This window comes from Scyliorhinus canicula, chromosome 5 (assembly GCF_902713615.1).
Source record: "Scyliorhinus canicula chromosome 5, sScyCan1.1, whole genome shotgun sequence".
NCBI classification, from domain to species: Eukaryota; Metazoa; Chordata; class Chondrichthyes; order Carcharhiniformes; family Scyliorhinidae; genus Scyliorhinus; species Scyliorhinus canicula.
Genome location: NC_052150.1, coordinates 213,189,279 through 213,210,159, shown reverse-complemented (window position 1 = coordinate 213,210,159; position 20,881 = coordinate 213,189,279). Strand labels below are relative to the sequence as shown.

Below are 20,881 nucleotides of genomic sequence, written 5' to 3'. Positions count from 1 at the left end.
GAAATTTGGGAGACAACAGAAAGGTACTAAAAAAAAGCTATAAAGAAGAATAAGATAGATTATGAGAGTAAACTTGCTCAGAATATAAAAACAGATAGTAAAAGTTTCTACAAATATATAAAACAAAAAAGAGTGGCTAAGGTAAATATTGGTCCTTTAGAGAATGAGAAGGGAGATTTAATAATGGGAGATGAGGAAATGGCTGAGTAACTGAACAGGTTTTTCGGGTCGGTCTTCACAGTGGAAGACACAAATAACATGCCAGTGACGGATAGAAATGAGGCTATGACAGGTGAGGACCTTGAAATGATTGCTATCACTGAGGAGGTAGTGATGGGCAAGCTAATGGGGCTAAAGGTAGCCAAGTCTCCTGGCCCTGATGGAATGCATCCCAGAGTGCTAAAAGAGATGGCTAGGGAAATTGCAAATGCACTAGTGATAATTTCCCGAAATTCACTCAACTCTGGGGTGGTCCCAGCGGATTGGAAATTAGCAGATGTGACACCACTGTTTAAAAAAGGAGGTAGGCAGAGAGCGGGAAATTATAGGCCAGTTAGCTTAACTTCGGTAGTAGGGAAGATGCTAGAATCTATCATCAAGGAAGAAATAGCGAGGCATCTGGATGGAAATTGTCCCATTGGGCAGACGCAGCATGAGTTCATAAAGGGCAGGTCGTGCCTAAATAATTTAGTGGAATTTTTTGAGGACATTACCAGTGCGGTCGATAACAGGGAGCCAATGGATGTGTTATATCTGGATTTCCAGAAAGCTTTTGACAAGGTGCCACACAAAAGTATAAGATAAAGATGCATGGCATTAAGGGTAAAGTAGTAGCATGGATAGAGGATTGGTTAATTAATAGCAAGCAAAGAGTGGGGATTAATGGGTGTTTCTCTGGTTGGCAATCAGTAGCTAGTGGTGTTCCTCAGGGATCAGTGTTGGGCCCACAATTGTTCACAATTTACATAGATGCTTTGGAGTTGGGGACCAAGGGCAATGTGTCCAAGTTTGCAGACGACACTAAGATGAGTGGTAAAGCTAAAAGTGCAGAGGAAGTCTGCAGAGGGATTTGGATAGGTTAAGTGAATAGGCTAGGGTCTGGCAGATGGAATACAATGTTGACAAATGTAAGATAATCCATTTTGGTAGGAACAACAGCAAACGGGATTATTATTTAAATGATAAAATATTAAAACATGCTGCTGTGCAGAGAGACCTGGGTGTGCTCGTGCATTAGTCGCAAAATGTTGGTTTACAGGTGCAACAGGTGATTAAGAAAGCAAATGGAATTTTGTCCTTCATTGTTAGAGGGATTTTAAGACTAGGGAGATTATGCTGCAATTGTATAAGGTGTTAGTGAGGCCACACCTGGAGTATTGTGTTCAGTTTTGGTCTCCTTACCTGAGAAAGGACGTACTGGCGCTGGAGGGTGTGCAGAGGAGATTCACTAGGTTAATCCCAAAGCTGAAGGGGTTGGATTACGAGGAGAGGTTGAGTAGACTGGGATTGTACTCGTTGGAATTTAGAAAGATGAGGGGGGATCTTATAGAAACATATATAATTATGTAGGGAATAGATAGGATAGATGCGGGCAGGTTGTTTCCACTGGCGGGTGAAAGCAGAACTAGGGGGCATAGCCTCAAAATAAGGGGAAGTAATTTAGGACTAAGCTTAGGAGGAACTTCTTCACCCAAAGGGTTGTGAATCTATGGAATTCCTTGCCCAGTGAAGCAGTTGAGGCTCCTTCATTAAATATTTTTAAGGTAAAGATAGATAGTTTTTCGAAGAATAAAGGGATTAAGGGTTATGGTGTTCGGGCCGGAAAGTGGAGCTGAGTCCACAAAAGATCAGCCATGATCTCATTGAATGGCGGAGCAGGCTCGAGGGGCCAGATGGCCTACTCCTGCTCCTAGTTCTTATGTTCTTATCTAAGTGTAGCATGCTTAGAACGAGTGCTCTGGACCAAGGGTATTTGAAGCTCTTCACTGCTGTGCTTTTGATGGAACCATCTCTGGATCTATTGTGGATTAATTCATAAAGATTGAATTTATCATAGCTTTGATTTCTGCTGGCTCCTACCACTGCCAGGATGGTAGATGGTGGAATGGATTTATAAAAATTTGGCTGTTATTTTGGAACAATTTGGCTTCAGCATTAACACTTGCCTTGTGGAGTGCCAAAGCCAGGCGTTAATAAGGAAATGTACGGATTTGGAGAGCATCGGCAGACAAAACCAAAATGAAGATCAGAGTTGAATTAAGCCTGGAAGCAGAGAAAGGTAGCTTGGGGAGAGATAGGTTCGACAGAATTAGTACAGGAAAATCTCTGCAGGTTTGTAGATTCATTAATGTATCTATGGTTGTGGGTATCCATTTATAACCTGAGGTTCAACATTCTGAGTTTCTGTAGAACTAGTATGCGTTGGAGCTTATTTTGATGTTCTCGCACTGCATCAATTTTAAAAATGCAACTGTTATCTTTAAAAATTGATATTTGCATTTCTGTTGCATCTCCCACGATCCCAAAGAGCTTTACAGCCAATGAAGTGCTTTTGAAGAGTTGTTGTTGTTGTGATGTTTCCAGACTATTTCAGGACTGCAAGCGCTCAAAAACAGAAATGTGATAATGACCCAATAATCTGTTTTAGTGATGTTGGTTGAAGAATAAATATTGACCAGATTCTCTTCAAAATAGTGCCATGGGATATTTTACATTCACCTGAGAGCCAAACTGGGCCTTGAGTTAACACAGGGGTGGGCAAACTGCAGCCCGACAAAGGTTTTTATGCGGCCCGCCAATGAGGTGCCCGGAATCATAACCGGCATTTTTGAAAAGCCGCCGGGGAAAAGCCGCTGAAGTAAATGCGCTTATTCAATAAGCGCATTTACTTCAGCGGCTTTTCCCCGGCGGCTTTTCAAAAATGCCGGTTATGATTCCGGGCACCTCATTGGCGGGCCGCATAAAAACGCGCGTAGTGGGGTGGATGAGTGGGGCTGTCTCATTGGTCGGTTTAGTTGGGTGTGCGACCAATAGGAGTCCAGGTTACAAACAATAAGCCTTATTATTGTTTCTAACCTGGACTCCTATTGGTCGCACACCCAACTAAACCGACCAATAAGGCAGCCCCACTCATCCACCCCACTACGCGCGTTTTTATCGTTGACTCGGCTAGGCTGTGCTTCTGTCAGTGTTAAGGATCAGCACAAGCAACTTGACACCTGATTTCAACAAACTGGTAAATGACTGCAGTCAGATGCATCATTCTCATTGACATTGTTCTGTTACTTACTGAGTTGCTTTGTTTTTCAAATAAATGGGCTTTTTTTTTCTTTAAAGACCTTTTATTTTGGCTATTTAAAATATTAATTATTTTACTTAATATACTATGCGGCCCTTTAAAATTGTGAATTTCTGAATGTGGCCCTTGCCTCCTTGAGGGAGCTTGTACTCTGCAAGGGACACAGGGAAGGCAATGATTCCTACCCCATAAGTCCCGTGCAGGTTATGACAAGAATCTCCAACACTGACGCAATTTTCTCAGTACTGCACATGAGAGTCAGCCTTGATTTTCGTCCTCGAGTCTCTGGACTAGACTTCAACGTCAAAGCTTCTGCCTCAGAGCCAAGAATGTTACCTCAGCCACAACTAACTCCAGATTAGAAACATTTCCATGAGATGCTTTGCAGAGACTTCGAGCCAGGCAGAAGAGGTCCAAATAGGCCAGCAAGCCAGAAAAATGTACTTAGGATGATTCATTTAATATTGTTTGATTCTTACTTCTACAGATAGGAGTAGATAATAGTATCTGGCAGCAAAATATTTGCCTTAACTGCAATTATTGAAATCATGAGTTCAGAAAGAGCATTTGGCTTCTCAAATCAGGCTCTTTACTCTCCAAAATCTTCTTCATAGATCCTAAAGGTATCCAAGTGAAATCCCAAGACATCTTGTCAAGCCCAATAGCACCCAATATTGAGCTCTAACTGACTGGTATCTATCTAAAATAGCCATGGTCCTCGCAACAGAGCAACTCATAGTCCGCAGAGGCCCATTTATTATCTCACTGAACAATATCTCCAATTTCTCTCTCTAGACCAGACCCTGAAAGAGCAAAATGTAAAGAACAATGTACTGATTATGCTCAACCTGGTAAACCCGGATGAAAGGGAGGAGACACAACATTTGTCCAGCATTAGAAGAGGAGCAGAATTATTAGCAAAACAAGGTAAGTCTGATTATTACACCAGTCTATCCCAGTACAAAATGAAACTTATTAATAATAATCACTTATTGTCACAAGTAGGCTTCAATGAAGTTATTCGGAAAAGCCCTGAGTCGCCGCATTCTGGCGCCTGTTTGGGAGGCCGGTACGGGAATTGAATACGCGTTGCTGGCATTGTTCTGCATTACATTACGGGCAGCACGGTAGCACAGGTGATTAGCACAATGTCTTCACAGCGCCAGGGTCCCATGTTCGATTCCCCGCTGGGGCATTGTCTGTGCGGAGTCTGCACGTTCTCCCCGTGTCTGCGTGGGTTTCCTCCAATTGCTCCGGTTTCCTCCCCAGTCCAAAGACATGCAGGTTAGGTGGATTGGCCATGCTAAATTGCCCTTAGTGACCAAAAGAGTTACGAGGATAGGGTGGAAGTGTGGGCTTAAGTGGGTCAGTGTAGACTCAATGGGCCGAATGGCCTCCTTCTGCACTTTGTGTTCTATGTTCTATGTATAATGCTGCAGTCTTCTTTGTTGTTGCAAGCCAGCTGTTTAGCCCACTGTGCTAAACCAGCTCCTCTTTGACTTAACAAAACTTTGACTTTGACTTCAACTTTGACTTAACAAAATCAATGCTACAGGACGCTGCTGTGATGGACTTCCTCCAACAAACTATATGAGACACACAGACAGGAACTACCCAGAATAACCTCCAAGACACCGCTCTCCCCTCCAAGACACCGCTCTCCCCTCCAAGACACCGCTCTCCCCTCCAAGACACCTCTCTTCTCCAAGACACCTCCCTGCTCCAAGACACCTCCCTGCTCCAAGACACCTCCCTTCTCCAAGACACCTCCCTCCTCCAAGACACCTCTCTCCTCCAAGACACCTCCCTCCTCCAAGACACCTCCCTCCTCCAAGACACCTCTCTCTAAGACACCTCCCTCCTCCAAGACACCTCCCTCCTCCAAGACACCTCCCTCCTCCAAGACACCTCTCTCCTCTAAGATATCTCTCTCCTCTAAGACACCTCGCTCCTCTAATACAACTCTCAAGTTGAGAGAATTCTAATACAGCTCAACCTTCAGTTACACATACACACTGTTCAATCAGTACACTGAACATTGTTTAATTTCCAATCTTGTATTCTTAAACGTTTCAGCAAAGACTGCTATCTCCTCCTAGCTAGAGACTATTTGTTATGACGTAAACAACCCAGGCCTTGCTGGAAGGTTCTTGCTGATCTCAGATTATCAAGGGTGTGGAAAGTTCACTCTGGGTGTAAACATGTAAGAAGCATGTGCTCATTTCTCTTAGCTCTGACCCCCATTTTACTAAATCTGTTAATTTGCCATAATAACTGAGAGTGTTCCTGTGAATGGAATGCAAAGAAAGAAAGAACTTGCAATTTATACAGTCCCTTTCATGGACACAGGAGGCTCCAAAGTACTTCACAGCCATTCAAGTACTTGGAGTTGAAAAACCTTTCCACACGGTGAGTGGTTCAGTTCTGGAATGCACGGCCTGGAAGTGTCCTGGAGGTAGTTTCAACAGAGGCATTCAAGAGGACATTAGATGATTGTTTAACTAGAAAGAAGGGCCGAGACATGGGGAAAAGGCAGGAGAATGGCATTCAGACAGGATGCTCGTTTGGAGAGCTGGTGGAGACAAGATGGGGCGCCAAGATGGGCCTCCTCGTGGGGCGTGACAATTCTGTGAGGTGGGAAACATGTGTGCACAGCGAGGGTTCACACATTCCCATGAGATAATGACCAGCTATTCTGTTTTTCTGTGATGTTATTTGAGGGATTAATGTTGACCTGGATACTAGGGAAAACCCCCGTACTTTTCCTCGAGTGACAAGAGATCTGAGTGGACAAACATAGCCTCGGTTTAATATAACATCTGAAAGATGACATTCTCCGAGAGTGCAGCACGCCCTCAGTACTGCACTAAAGTGTCCACGTAGATTTTGTTCCCAAGTCTCTGGAAACGCAGCAAACACCATAAATATTGGACCGTTAACTCTGCTGACCCCTCGAGTCAAACAGGTTTTTACGATTTTAGCTTATGCACTGTGAGGGACGTTCTATATTCAGTAGGTCTCAGGAAGCGATTCTGAGTCTTGCATGTTTGAACATTAAGTGTTTATTGATAACAGAACTATGCGCATATTTACAGGGTATAGCACTGTGGCGCTAACAATTGCACACAAAAGACTCGATAAGGTACAAGAGAGGCTTTATTACAGTGAGATGCTATTCCTCCGGCTGCAGCTGTAGAATGGCTCAGGGAAACTTATGAATATTTATACTGCTCCCTGGGGGCGGAGCTAGCCGGCAGGGGCTTACCAGCAAACCTGTAATACAGGTACTGTCATACATCCCCTAATGCAAGCACACACATATATACAGTGGTAGAGATCACCATCAGCACAAGCTATGAGCTCACTCCATGCTTGCTTCTCCACAGGTCTCTCTCCAGTCCACAACTCACTCTATTCTCATGACATGTCTCTCTTTTTTTATTTTTCTGTGTGGTCTACTGTGATCTTTGTGGCAGTTAAAGGCACGTCTCCGTATGGTTTGGATGTTCTTCATCAGTGGGCTCAACTTGCAGTTTGGCTTTTATGGTGGTATTGTGTTCTTCCGTGTGTCTCTGTGCCTCACTGAGGCGTGTGCTGGCTTGTTGATGCTTTCCCGTTCCTTTCTCCAGCATCATCTTGCAGCTGAGCACATTGGCCAAAGTGTCTGTTCTGTGGTGTTTACGGGCAGTGTGACAGCGAATGTTGGAGCCTGGGCATGGGGCTCATTCTCCTCTTTCTGGTCATTTTCTGGTGTGCCGTCCACTCGAGTTACACTGGTAATTGTTGAAAGGTTTGGCTGGTCTGACCAAAGAAGAACTCCTGCCGCCTGAAAAGAAACAGGACACTCCGGCTCGGCGGAGCTGAAATCTCTCGCTTGCCTTGGCGGTCTCAACCTCTTTGGTGTTTCATTTATGTTGCAGCGATTTGTTAAATCAGTCTTCCATATGACTGCAGGATTTTCTGGCATTTTACAATCAATTCCGAGCTTTGCCCGAGAATTTTAAACCCTGCATTTCTTTTTGTTTTTACAATGTGCTCGGCTGGCATGTGGTATGCGGCGTCTGCTCTGAACCTGGCTGGCGGTGGTCAATTCAGGGATGGACGTCTCTGCTTTTTTTAAAGCTAGTCTTGACTTCGAACTGAATATTTTGCCCACCCTTACTAGGCCCTTTGACTCTGCACTGTGTGGCCATTCACAATGGATCTCCATGAGATCCTGTGGGACCCTCAGCTGCACAGTGAAGTTTTTTGTCCTTCTGCAATGGAGCTACTTCCAGGCGATCTCCCGTTGTGTCTTCCCTTCAGGTGCTTTCAGCTGTTGCTTTAATTTTCCAGCTTATGAGTTTCTGCTCCAGCTTCTCTGAGGTTCTGGGTTTGATGCATGGGCTTGGCCTCTGTCCAGTCCACAACTTTCCAGAACGTCTCTTTACATTAACTTATGCTAGTCCCTAAAGCCAAAGTATTCCTTGCATAGATATTCCTTTCCCTTTATTCTTTCATGGGATGTAGATGTGGACGTCACTGTTGCCCTAAATAGTGGCTTGTTGTGGATCTGGAGTCACCTGTCAGTAATATTTCCTTCCATGAAGGCATTTGTCAACCAAATTGGTTTTAATAACAATCTATGATTGTTCACCATTAGACTTTGAACTGAATTCAAATTTCACCAACTCCCATGGTGGGATTTGAACCCAGATCTCCCAGGTCTCTGGATTACTAATTCAGTGACAATACCGTCATGCTGCCATCGCCCCATCTAAAGACACATTTCAGAAAGTAAGGTGGACACTGGACCGAAAAGTAACAACATCTTGGGGGGAAGAAAGAAAAGGTGGGCAAAAAGAATGACTAAAACTCAAAGGAAGGTGTGAGGGGTGGGTTTTGGGAAGGATTCCCAGAAATTACAATGGGAATGGTTGAAGGAACGAACACCAATGAAAGAATGACAGGACCTGGGAGAGTGGAGGAGGCAGTTACCCTGGGCACATAAGATGCAGACAAGATAATTTTGTGGAGCAAGTTTACTCTTGACTGGAGAGGTGCAATGATAGTGACTAATTTTTGTTTTGCTTTCAGATGAAGATTTTGAAAAGCCCTATTTAAAAATAGTGGATCACAAAGGGGAAATAATTGAGATTCCTGAAGAGCAACGTGTGGTGAGTGTTTACGGGAACACGTAATAAACCTTCTCTGTACTCCAAACCTGCAGAATATTGGCAGTAAATACAGAACTTGTATTTACAGAGCGCAGCATCAAGTTGTTAGCACTTCACAGTCAATGAGTTTATTTTCAAAGTGTTCACAAGATATGCTGTTGTGCCTACCTCAGGACCAGTGCACCACACGTATGTTTCTGCTCCTAAAAGATGCACAGCTGGAAGAAACAGGTGTGGAGGCCTTTGAGGAATCTTCTGCACCTCTGCTGATGACTCCGTTGATTTGATTGGATTGGCTGGCTACGTATGCAGCCTTGCGGCGCCCCGGTATTGAGGACTATTGTGGAGGAGGTGTTGTCATTCATTCTTACTGATTGTGGTCTGTTGGTCAGAAAATCGACCAATGGGATGTCCGCACACTTCAACGGAGAACAGATCCAGATGTGACTTGCCTGTGAACCAGGTTGGCCCCTCCTATTCTAGCTGCAGGCAAGCAACTGGCACAAATTGGAGAGCAAATCATCTGTTCCTGTACTTGGGAAAGACAGAGGAGATAAAGATGAACTATTTTCACTGATTGGAGATTCTAAAACTAGGGGGCATAGTATAAAAATTAGGGCCAGACTGTTCAGGACAGATGTTAGGATGAACTTCTTCACTCAAAGGGTGGTAGAGGTTTGGAACTCTCTCCCAAAAACAGCAGCTGAAGCTGGAACAGTTGTTAATGTTTAATCTGAGATAGATAGGTTTTTGTTAAGCAAAGATATTAAGGGTCCAAACATGTCCAAAGATGTGCAGGTTAGGTAGATTGGCCATGCTAAATTGCCCTTAGTGTCCAAAAAGGTTAGGTTGGGTTACTGGGTTACGGGGATAGGGTACAGGTGTGAGCTTAGCTGAGGTGCTCTTTCCAAGACTCGATGAGCCAAATACCCTCCTGAACTCCCTTGGTTAGCTATGGTTGATTTTGCCCTCTCTTAAAATCTTTCTTCCTTAATGGGATATATTTTGCTGAGAGTCATGAATTACCTCCTTATATGTCTGCCACTGCTTGTTTGCTGTCTTTCCTGCTAATCTATCCGCCTGGTCCACTTTAGCAAACTCCAACCTCCTTTTCATTGTAACTCCATTTATTTAACTTAAACACGGTGCTTCTGACCCAAGTTTCTCACTCTCAAACTGAATGCTAAATTCCATCATGTTATGATCACTACTTCCGAGGGGATCTTTTACTCTGAGATCATTTATCAAACCTGCCTCATTACCCATTCATTACCAGATCCAAGATACCCTGTTCCCTGGTTGGCTCCATGACGTATTGCTCTCGAAAAATATCCCAAATGCTCCCTGTGAATTCATTATCGTAGCTATCCTTTCCATCTTGGTTAACCCAATCGACATGAAGATTAAAGTTACCCATGATTATTACTCCCATTCTTTTTACATGTTCCTATTATAATTGATTGATTTATACCCTTTCCTACAGTGTGGCTATTATTTGGGGGTCTTTAAGCTAATCTGACCAACTATTACTCTTCATCAAAGTAGGACCATGGGATATTTTACATCGAGCTGAAAGGATAGGCAGGGGTTTGGTTTAAGGCCACAGCCAACGATGCTGGGGTGAACTCTCCACTGGCTGGATTCACCAGCCGCGCACCCCCCCCCCCTGCCCCCGCTCATGGATTTCCCAGTGGCGTGTGGCGGCTAAAATGGGAGGTCCCATTGGTCAGCCGCTGGAACGGAGAATCCCACTGCGAGCAACGGCGGCAAATTCACCCTCGGCATCTCTGGCATAGAAATATCACCACGGAAACTTTAAAACTCACAACCATCTGGCTGAGGGCCACGAGTGAACCCCACTGAGCCCTGGCGATGCTCTCACAATCAGGTGATACTTTTAAAAATATTTCCTATTGGCCCTGCTTTGACTATTTGTCCATTGTTCTTCTTTTGTTGACAGGTGATTCTGACAGCCTTGATCCTGCATGAGAAAGGCAGATCTATGATGAAGGAAGCGATGTATAAAGAAGCATTAGAGTTTTTAAACCTTGCAGAACTTGAATTCAGGTCATGGATTTTCTCATTTTAATTTCTTTTGCGTGTGGAAAATATATATTTTTTAACTTTGAGCAACATTTAATACTAACATATCCCCAATGCAGTTTGAAGAGTAAATAGAGAAAAGTTTGTAAGATGAGGACAATGGATGGAGTCTTGCTTTGAGCTCGTGTACGTCTTGCAATGATAATATTCCTGAAGGTTCAAAAATCCGGGACAGATTTTCCAGGTGGCCCGCCCATGTGTTTCCCGGTGGCGGGAGGTGTCACGCCATACACGGGCGGTGGGATTCTTTCCTCCTGCTCCTGTTAATGGGATTTCCCACCGAGGACACCCCAGCCCCCTGGGAAACTCTCAGGCAGGGGTGCTATGCCGGGGGGGGGGGGGGGGGGACAGAGAATCACATCGTCGCCAGCAAACGGCAGGAGAATCCCGGCCTTGATTTTCATTCAGAAACTTCTATTACAAATAGACATTGACATTCTTCAGAGCTGAGCTTGTAACTCGTTCCATTACAACTTTGAGTTCAAAAATGTGTTCCTTTTTATAAATATGTGTTTACAGATTAAGAAGAGGATTGGTCCAGGCAGGTGTTCGCTAGTGGGATGGATTTAAATATTGGGGGTTTAAATGTAAGGAAATTAGGAGTTCCCCCAGTTGGATTGTTACTGGGGTAGGACTATTTGAGCAAAGTAATTGGTCTTTCACAATCATATAAATGATTGAAAAGAGGAGTTTGGGGGACTTGGCAGAAAGCAGGTAGGTTGCAGTGATCTATTGTAAAGAGGCTGGTTCACTGTCAAACTCAGGGTCGTGACCCACGGGTGAGACATGGGCGGGTGTCTGGAGGGTTGTGGGACCATCAGTCGTGGTGTTCCCGATTGAGGGAAGAAGTGCCCAATGGCTGCGACCGGGTTTTTTAAATGCCGGCCGTGCCAGGCTATCAGAATGCCGGCCGTCCTGGGCATGTGTGCCCCTTAGCAATGCACAGGCCCAAAGCCCAGCGGGACAGACCACCTCCTCCTGAGCCAGCGCGCTGATCCAGGAGTGGCGGCAGAGAGGAGGTCACGCGTCCATACACTGACGTCACGTGATCCGGGCACGGGAGAGATTCCCCCATTTTGAGCTGCCAGCAAGCAAACAACACGACAGAAGAATTGAAAATGGATTATTTTGTAATCAGAGACACAAACAGGCCAGGAGCCGACAGCTGAATCTGCTGGAGAGAGCTTCTCGGGAGAGTCTACGGAAGGACAAAGCAGTGTTTGTGTGAGCTCCAGGGCTTCTGGTGAACAATCCATTAAGAAGCAACTAAAATCAGGAACAAAGCAGTATAAAAAAGATTTTTTGAGGTCTGGTTTTATTAATGTTGCCAATGCAAATCAGGATGCAACACCCATGTGTGTTATGTGCCGGGGGATTGAAAGTTTAAAAGCCTGGAAACTTCAAAGGCATTTGAAGACTAAGTGTGGCGAGTTCGAGGACAAACTTCTTGACTCTTTTCAAACTTAAATCATCAGCTGAAGTCCTTAGCTGAAATGTCACATTGAATGACAAAGCCAGCAAGATCACGAGGACCAAGCAGGCTCACTTGTTGCGTTAATGGTAAGCAGAAAATGGTGTGTCGCAAAGTTCAGGTGGCATGGGTGGCATCAGACCCTAATTTTGTGGTCAGTGGTAAGGCACTCGCCCCTGGCCTTGAAGAAAGCTGTCCCTATTGATCGACTGACCCCTGTGACGTGGCTTTCCAATTTCCCAACCGCAATTTAAATCTGGCATCAAGTCAAGCGGACCTCTTGCCATATGCAGGTAAGCAGGTCAGCAACATTGAATTATTTGCACATGCAAAAACCAGCAAGTTAAAAGCACTTACTATCCTTCACATATTTTCGGACAGCTAAATGAGTGATAGTCATTGGATTAAGATAGCAGCTAAAATAAAGGCATCCAAATTGTTTTTGGAAAAAAAGAAATAGAACATATTTTTAAAAATATGTGGGATTTTATTTTATCACTGTGGAACAATTTAACATTCCATAAATGTAAAAAATACATTGAGGTTAGTGATGCGCGATCAATAACTACTGAAACGAAGGAGTAGTCCGAATTGAAGGCTTTAATCTACAAGATGTTTCCCCAGCAGCTCGAGTACAGAAAGAAGGCCAGCTGCTGGGAACACGGGTTTTTATACCCCGCCTCATTGGGCGGAGCTACCTTACATCCCGACCAATGAAAAGGCAAACACTTGGGTCAATGAGCAGCGAGCCTTCCCCACCAATGGTAGCTCACATTCCCAGGTACCGTAGTACCTCTAGTTATACTACCACAGTTAGTAACTATGAAGTTAGCACGTCATTAAAAACCCCAAAACACCTCATTCAACAAGGTTTGGCTTTCACTAGAGTCTGATTATGGCGACAGGCCCGCGACTTGTTCCAGGAATAACGAGCCATGGAAGCAGGCGACAGTCTGCCGAATGCACCTCGAGGTGTGGGAAGAGAATTGGAATTGGAAGGGTTTGTATAGCAAGACAGACAGCATACAATTGGAAGGATTCATCAATTCTGCTCATTCCATGAATTACATTCTGGGAAGCCTGAACAGTGCAACCACTGGGGCAGCACTAGCACAGTGGTTGGCACAGTTGCTTCACAGCTCCAGGGTCCAGGGTTCGATTCCCAGCTTGGGTCACTGTCTGAGCGGAATCTGCACGTTCTCCCCATGTCTGCGTGCGTTTCCTCCGGGTGCTCCGGTTTCCTCCCACAGTCCAAAGGTGTGCAGGTTAGGTGGATTGGCCATGCTAAATAATGGCCCCTTGGTGTCCAGAAACGTTAGGTGGTGTTACTGGGTTACTGTGATAGGGTGGAGGCATGGGCTTAAATAGGATGTTCTTTCCAAGGGCCGGTGCAGACTTGATGGGCCAAATGGCCTCCTTCTGCACTGTAAATTCTAAGATTCTATGAAACGGGGAGGCACTGACAGCAACTTCTGTATTCCCATGTATTCTGCACATGTGCAGACTCCAGAAATAGCCGTCACTTTCAGTGGAGTAATGACGACGAAGTCTGATAGTTTCACAGCCATTGGGCTGAATTCTTCACGCTGGAAACGTGAATTGCGATCAGGTGGAGAAGCGGGCATCTGGCCAAAATCGGGGTCCGCACCCGGCACTGATCTTGGCGCCATGCTCCAGTCCCTCCCTGGCGGGGGCATGCAAAACCAGCATTTGCATGAAATTTAATGTGACGAGCAGATTGGACACAGTATGTTCCGCCCTTCCCTGATGCTCCGCCCCCTCAGGCGGATGTCTCACGAGTATGAATTACTACAAGTAGTTAGCGACGGAGGCTAGGCTCCATGGCTGTAGAGAGGCCAAGAAAGTCTGAAAAACCATTGAAAACTGATGGGCATACTGGGGGTAGCAGCCCGGGCCAGGGGCAGTAGTGGGGAGTGACTTGGTGCCAAGTCCGTGGACTTGGAGTGTCCCTCTCGGGATCGGGGTGGCCTGGCTTAGACCACTATTGCTGCAGTCTATCTTTTTAATGCACTCCTTTGGTGCTACTTACAGGCTCCTGGCTGCTCACACTGCTGAGTGCTGCTTGTGTCCTGTAAATGCTGCAAGGATCACTCCTGGTTAAATGCCGTTTGTTCCCTTTTTCTCTTTTTAATTTTTGTTATTTTTCACTATTACACTTTTTGTCCATGGATGATTAATGACTTCAAGGCAAAGTGGTTCACCTTGAATTTGAGTAGAGGCCTGGGTTGGGTAAACTGAAGGCTGACCTGTGACCTCCAGGCAAAGCAGGCTTCAGGAAGCAGTTTAGCATTTCAAACCAGCAGATTCCAGAAAGGTTTCACTGACATAATTGTTGGCTCAGGTTGATGGACTTGGCTGGCAGCCAATGGACTGGCTCAGGCCGCCAGGTTTTGCCAATAGCCCGTGCTGATTGGTTCTGATTTTCTCTGCAATGTATCTTCCCCAATAAGGCTGGTTTTCCCTTCCGGTTTCATTTTTCCGCCCCGCCACACCACATTTCTGTTTCAGCACGTCAACGGGATGCTCCATTATGCCAGCTGGCCAGTGGGGTTTCCCCATTGTGGGGCAGCCGCACTCCGTCGGGAAACCCGTGGGCTGCCGGCAAAATGGAGCATCCCGCCGGCGGAGAATCCAGCCCCCTAGCTGGAAGCAGCTACTCTGGTTTTCTGAGATGTTTAAACCTCACTGAAAATCTCATGTTGGGATTCTGTTCCTTCCTCTGTAAAGCTGGCCATCATTCTGGTGACATTGGAAGCCAATTAAGTTTAAAACTCCGGCTGGAGCTGGGTTGAGGTGAGGCAAAGAGTCTTCAGAATTAAACATGCCTGAGGCTGTTCCTTTGAGCGAGGGCCCACGTTGACAAAGCTGAAAAGGACTCTCCAGAAGAAATCCTACTGTCTGGTGGTCCTGACTGAATGCTCCAGCCAGACGATCATCACTAATATGACACCAGTAGCTCTGACCACTCAGCATCCTGGGGGGGAACGCCTGCTGCAAAGACTTCAAAATCGGAAGCAAGGACTCTCATCTTTCTTTTGCCTTTAAACCCTTATTATTTTCACCTCTTCTCCCTCCTCTGTCTTTGTCTATCTTGTGTGTGTTTGGGTAGAGGGTGGGATGGTAAAAAGCGCTGTATTTTGTTGTACTTGCTGCCTATTTAAAATTTATTTCTGTTATAAATAAAGTTATTGTGTACAATTTACAAACCTGGTGACTATAAATTATCGGGCAGTCAAGGGCCAAACATTGTGGGAATTTTAAACAAATTATCGGTTAACTCACTTGCATTGGGACTCTGGGGCCTATGGGGCTGGGATCAATCGCGCACTAGCCCAGGGTGTTGTAACAATGCTCAGAAGGCCTATTGCCATCTGGGGCTCCACCCAGGCTGTCCCAAGGGACACCCTTGTACCCCAGCTGCATCATCAAGGGCCAATCAGGAGCTCACCAGGTGCTGACACTCCTCAGAAGTGCTGCCCCATTGCAGAGGAAGCAGGGGATCAGCAGGGCTCACCCCAGCCAGAAAGCAAATGCTCTGTGGCGTTTGGAGCCCTCCTTGGTTTTATGCCCCTCTCAGGCCAATAGTCGGACCAGTGACCTCCCCACCCCTCTAGATCACCAGCGGTCTCCTCCTGGTGAGGCTGGAAGCGCTGACAGCATGGTGTTCAGGAGGGCGGGCCCACCCTGGGGAAGAGGATGTTCTTCTGCTCCTCACTGGCATGCAGCTGTGGGTCCACCCCAGACTCCTGACCTCGGGGGGAGGGGGGGGGGGGGGTCTTCACTGAGCTATCTGGCTGGCTGCAGTGAATTTGGTTAGTGGAGAGCTTAAAAACAGCTCCAGCTTCCAGGCTCTTTGTCGCACATCCGGCCCCAGCGGTTACAGTGCCTTCTGGGCCGGGAATTGCTCTGAATTTGCACTGGCAGAGTGTTGGCCAATTTGCATGTCCTTTATATTAAAAATGTATTTTATTACAAACATATATCAAAACAAGCTATAATACATACATATCCCAGGAAACATACATCCTAACAATCAACTATACAGTCTGTACAAATTTTCCCCCTTTTTCACCCTCCCCTCCCCCACCCCTCCTGCAACGAACAGCTCCTCAAACACGGTTACAAACAGCCCCCACCTTTTCTCAAACCTCTCTACAGAGCCCCTGAACTCATACTTTGTCTTCTTCAACCGCAGGAAGTTGTACAGGTCACCCAACCAAGCCGCTACCCCCGGTGGCGATGCCGACCACCACTCCAGCAAAATTTGCCACTGCACAAACAGAGAGATGAAGGCCAAGACATCGGCCTTCCTCCTCTCCATGAGCTCCGGCTTCTCTGAAATCCCAAATATTGTCACCAAAGAGTCCAGGTCCACCTCCTCCTCCACTATCCTGGCTAAGGCCGCGAACACTCACCCCAGAATCTTCCCAATTTTGCACAACCCTGAAACATGTGCATGTGATTCGCTGGCCCCCGACCACACTCAATTTTATGTCCTGACACACTTACTGAATGTGGTAGTCACCACTAACTGTATATTAGATGTAGTACGGTAAGGCTTCTCTATATGGGTAAATCCCAAGCAATGGCCTACGTTCTCTATATGGGTAAATCCCAAGCAATGGCCTACGTTCTCTATATGGGTAAATCCCAAGCAATGGCCTACGTTCTCTATATGGGTAAATCCCTGCCTGCTGGCTCCGCCCAGTAGGCAGCGTATAAATGTGTGTGCTCGCCGGAGCTGCTCCCATTCTGGTAGCAGCTACAGGAGGCCACACATCTTTGCTCAATAAAGCCTCGATTATTCACTACTCTCGTCTTTGTAGTAATTGATAGTGCATCACTGAATAGCACCCCCAATGGGAACGCCAATTTGTTGTAATTGATAGTGCATCACTGAATAGCACCCCCAATGGGATAGCCAATCGCACGCAATTCAGTTGCGGCGGCGGCAACATTTTAATGACCTCATCGCACACGACCTGGTGACGCGATGAGACTGTCGAATCTCGCGAGCGGCCGCGCCACTGTTGGGGCCTGGTCTGGGGTCATAATATTACATGGCACCGGCAACAGAGCAAAACAACCCAAGCTTGAAACAAGGTTGAATCATGACATTATTCTCAAACAAAACTTGACACCAAGATTTGTCATTAGGAAAGGTGATTGAAAGCTTGGTGAAAGCCGTCGATGATGAGGGGGGAAGAAAGAATTGGCAAGCTGGTGAGGTTTGGGGTGGGGTGGGTGAATTTAGTAATAGCTTATTGTCACAAGTCGGCTTCAATGAAGTTACTGTGAAAAGCCCCTAGTCGCCACATTCCGGTGCCTGTTCAGGGAATTGAACCCCCACCCGCCCTGCTGGTCTTGTTCTGCATTACAAGCCAGCGGTTTAGCCCACTGTGCCAAACCAGCCCCTCTCAAGCCACTAGGGCAGCAGAAGGCATGGGCACGAAAAGTGGAGTGAAGGAAATAGAGAGTGAGGGAGATGGCAGAATTAAACAAGGAGATCACGCGCTCCTTTCAGTATAAAGTATAATAAATTCAGCCGAAACCAACCCTCCCTGTGTGGCAGGAAAGTCACATAATTCCGAAGCTAAAAGAAAAGTCAGAACATTCTTCTTGCATTATTTTGATGTACTGGTCTATTTTTTTTACAGAGAATGTGATGAAGTGCAACTCAACAGTATTGATAACTATGGAGTGCTGAATCTAGATATATGCTGGTGTTATCTTGGGCTGCGGGATATTGAGCGTCTCCAAGAGGCGGAGAAGAGGTTAGAAAACGCCCAGAGATATTTCACCAACTGTTTTGGAGAAAATGAAGAACGTCTTCAACAACTTGAGGTTGGTTGATATTTTGTCTGTGAGAGTCACCCGTTTACCTGGGTTGGAGCATTGAGAGTCAGCCTCGCCTTCCAGTTTGTTCATCATTAGATTTGAGCATCTCTGGCAAATTCAGCATTTATTGCCGATCCTGAATTGCCCTCGAGAAGATGGTGGTGACCTGCCTGCTTGAACTGTGGTGTAAGGAGGGAGTTCAAGGATTTTGACCCAGCAGTGATGAAGGAACGGTGACATTGTTCCACGTTAGGGTGATGGGTGACGTACAGGTGGTGATGCTGGCCTTGCCCTTGCCCTTGATGCTGCCCTTGTGTTTCTAGATGTTAGAGGTTGTGGATTCGGAAAGGGTATGGCCGTGGCAGTGATCCAATTTGTGAGAATAATGACCTTTTTCTTTCAATTTCCCTTTTTCTACATCCCTTCTTAGACAGTTCCTTCAGTGGTATATGTACAGGGGATATATAGGTATTTTTTACATTGCTGTTTCAAATTAGTAATATGCTTGTGCCAAATCATTGTATCTGCTTTTTTAAATATACTCTGTTTACGAACATTGGAATTAGAAGCAGGAGTAGGCCATTCGGCCCCTCGACTCTGCTCCACCATTCAACAGGATCATGGCTGATCGGATTGTGGCCTCAACTCCACTTTCCACCTACCTCCAATAACCTTTGACTCCCTTGTTAGACAAGAATTTATCTATTCCCTCTTTAAAATTATCCAGTGCCCCTGCCTCCACCTCTCTCTGGGAAGAGAATTTCAAAGCCTCACGACCCTCTGAGAGAAAAAGCTTTCTCCGAATCGTCATCTTAAATGGGAGATGCTGGGCGGTATTCTCGCCCCCCCCCCACGCCGGGTGGGAGAATTGGCGTAACGCCACGCGAATCACGCCACGCCGCCCCAACCCCCGCACATGATTCTCCCACCCCCCCGAAACCAGCGCCGCGCGAATCGCACCGGGCCTCTCGGAGAATCGCCGCAAACGGCGAGCACCGATTCTCCGGCCCAGATGGGCTGAGCGGCCGGCAAAAGAAAATGACAGTCCCGCCGGCGCCGTTCTAACCTGCTGCCGGGCCGGCGGGACCTGTGGCTTCAAGGGCCAGGGGCAGCTTGGGGTGGGGGGGGGGGGGGGGGGGGGAGGGGGCTCCAACCCCAGGGAGGCCCTCCGGAGTAGCCTGGTACGCGATCGGGACCAACCGATCGGCGGGCCGGCCTCTCTGTCGGCGGGCCTCCTTTCTTACGCCGGCAAGCCTGGATCTATGCGCCATGTTTGTGCGGGGCGGCCTGGGGGAGGACGGCCACCACGCATGCGCTAGTTGGCGCCGGCCCAACTGCGCATGCGCGGGACCCAAGGCGCCCCGTCTTTTACGCGGCGCCGGGTCTCTGACGCCGCGCCGAGGCCCCGTCCCCGTAAATCGCGTGACACCCCTGCTAGCCCCACGGAGGGGGGAGAATAAGTCTGGGAATGGGCACCGACGCCAGAGTAAAACACTCCAGTTTTTACTCCGGCGTCGGCACTTAGACCCCCGTTGCGAGACTCCCACCCGCTTATTTTTAAACTGTGTCTCCTAGTTCTATGCATGGAAATCTATTGAGATTGTACAGTGCTGAAGGAGACCACTCTGCCCGTCGAGTCAGCACCGACCCTCCGAAAGAGCACACAAACTTGGCTCATTCCCCCGCCCTATCCCCGTAACCCCGTACATTAATCAGAGCCAATCCACCTAACCCGCACATCTTTGGACTGTGGGACGAAACCGGAGCACCCGGAGGAAACCCACGCAGGCACGGGGAGAACGTGCAGACTCCACATAGATAGTGGCCCAAGCCGGAATCAAACCTGAGTCCCTCGCACTATGAGGCAAATAATGAAGGTGCAAGTAAATGTAAAAGGTGCGAATAATGAATAATTGCAAATGATTCCAGGCTCTCCCACAAGACAAGACATCCTTTCAGCATCCATCCTGTCAAGTTCCCCAGCATCCTATGGGATGGATTCTCCGATCCTGTGGCTATGTCGGCGCCGCCATTGCACTGATCCTCCACCCGGTGGGGGGCTAGCAGCCGCACAACGTAAAGCCCGCGGCTTTACCTGCTGATAGGGCCGCAGTATGGTCAGGTCCGTGACCGTGCATGGCGCCGGCTGCGCCATGTAACATGGCGCCAACCGCACATGGACCCAGCCTCCAGAAAACGCCCCCCGTGACCAGCCTTGCCACCCCCGGACCACCACCTACCAGACCCCCAACCCCTGCTGAAGGCCCCTCCTGCCAGCAGAACAGCTCCCCGCCCCCCCCTCCCCTTGCCCCCGACTTTGGCGGCGCTGGACTCAGTCCGCAGCCACCGCATGAGGGCCCCGAACGATGTGAGCACATGTGAGCGACGCCGTCGGAGTCTCGGCCCATGGGGGGCGGAGCATCGGGGGAGGGCCTCAGATGATGTCCTGAGGCCGTCCATACACCTGCGCCATACTCCCCGAGTACGCCAATTTTGAGGGGGCGGAGCATCGCAAAAACAGCGTAAACGTGGATTCTCCGTGCCATCGCCAAATGGGATTTTGGTGTCGGCGATCGGAGAATTCAGCCCTGTATGAAAATGAAAAAAATGAAAATTGCTTATTGTCACAAGTAGGCTTCAAATGAAGTTACTGTGAAAAGCCCCTAGTTGCCACATTCCAGCGCCTGTTCGGGAAGGCTGGTACGGGCACTGAACCATGCTGCTGGCCTGCCTTAGTCTGCTTACAAAGCCAGCGATTTAGCCGTGTGCTAAACCAGCCCCTTATATTTCAATAGGATCACTCTCATTCTTCTAAACTCCAATGGATACAATCACAGCATATCCAATTGTTTCTCATCGGATAACACCCCCATCCAAAGTATTGCTCAAGTTTAAAGTAAACAAGTTGTTGCCCACTTAACAAAAAACTCCTGGGCCCGAATCTTCCGGGGAGCAGCAATCACCGGCAGATTGCTACTCCATCCCTATCTTTCC

The 20,881-nt window shown here is 47.2% G+C and overlaps 1 protein-coding gene and 1 long non-coding RNA gene across 5 annotated transcripts in view; one reads left to right on the top strand and one right to left on the bottom strand.

Annotated features, from left to right (window-relative positions):
• Window positions 1-20,881, top strand: part of LOC119966556 (NEDD8 ultimate buster 1-like) — a 91,103-nt gene that overhangs the window by 32,283 nt on the left and 37,939 nt on the right. For all 4 annotated transcript variants that reach the window (XM_038798451.1, XM_038798450.1, XM_038798448.1 and 1 more), the window contains exons 5-8: window positions 4,094-4,225; window positions 8,375-8,454; window positions 10,415-10,521; window positions 17,707-17,893. In XM_038798451.1, the coding sequence (XP_038654379.1) occupies window positions 4,094-4,225; window positions 8,375-8,454; window positions 10,415-10,521; window positions 17,707-17,893 (506 nt within the window). The remainder of the gene's footprint in view (window positions 1-4,093; window positions 4,226-8,374; window positions 8,455-10,414; window positions 10,522-17,706; window positions 17,894-20,881) is intronic.
• LOC119966557 overlaps window positions 1-20,881 on the bottom strand; it is a 99,383-nt gene that overhangs the window by 44,850 nt on the left and 33,652 nt on the right. The gene's annotated exons all lie outside the window — the stretch shown is intronic.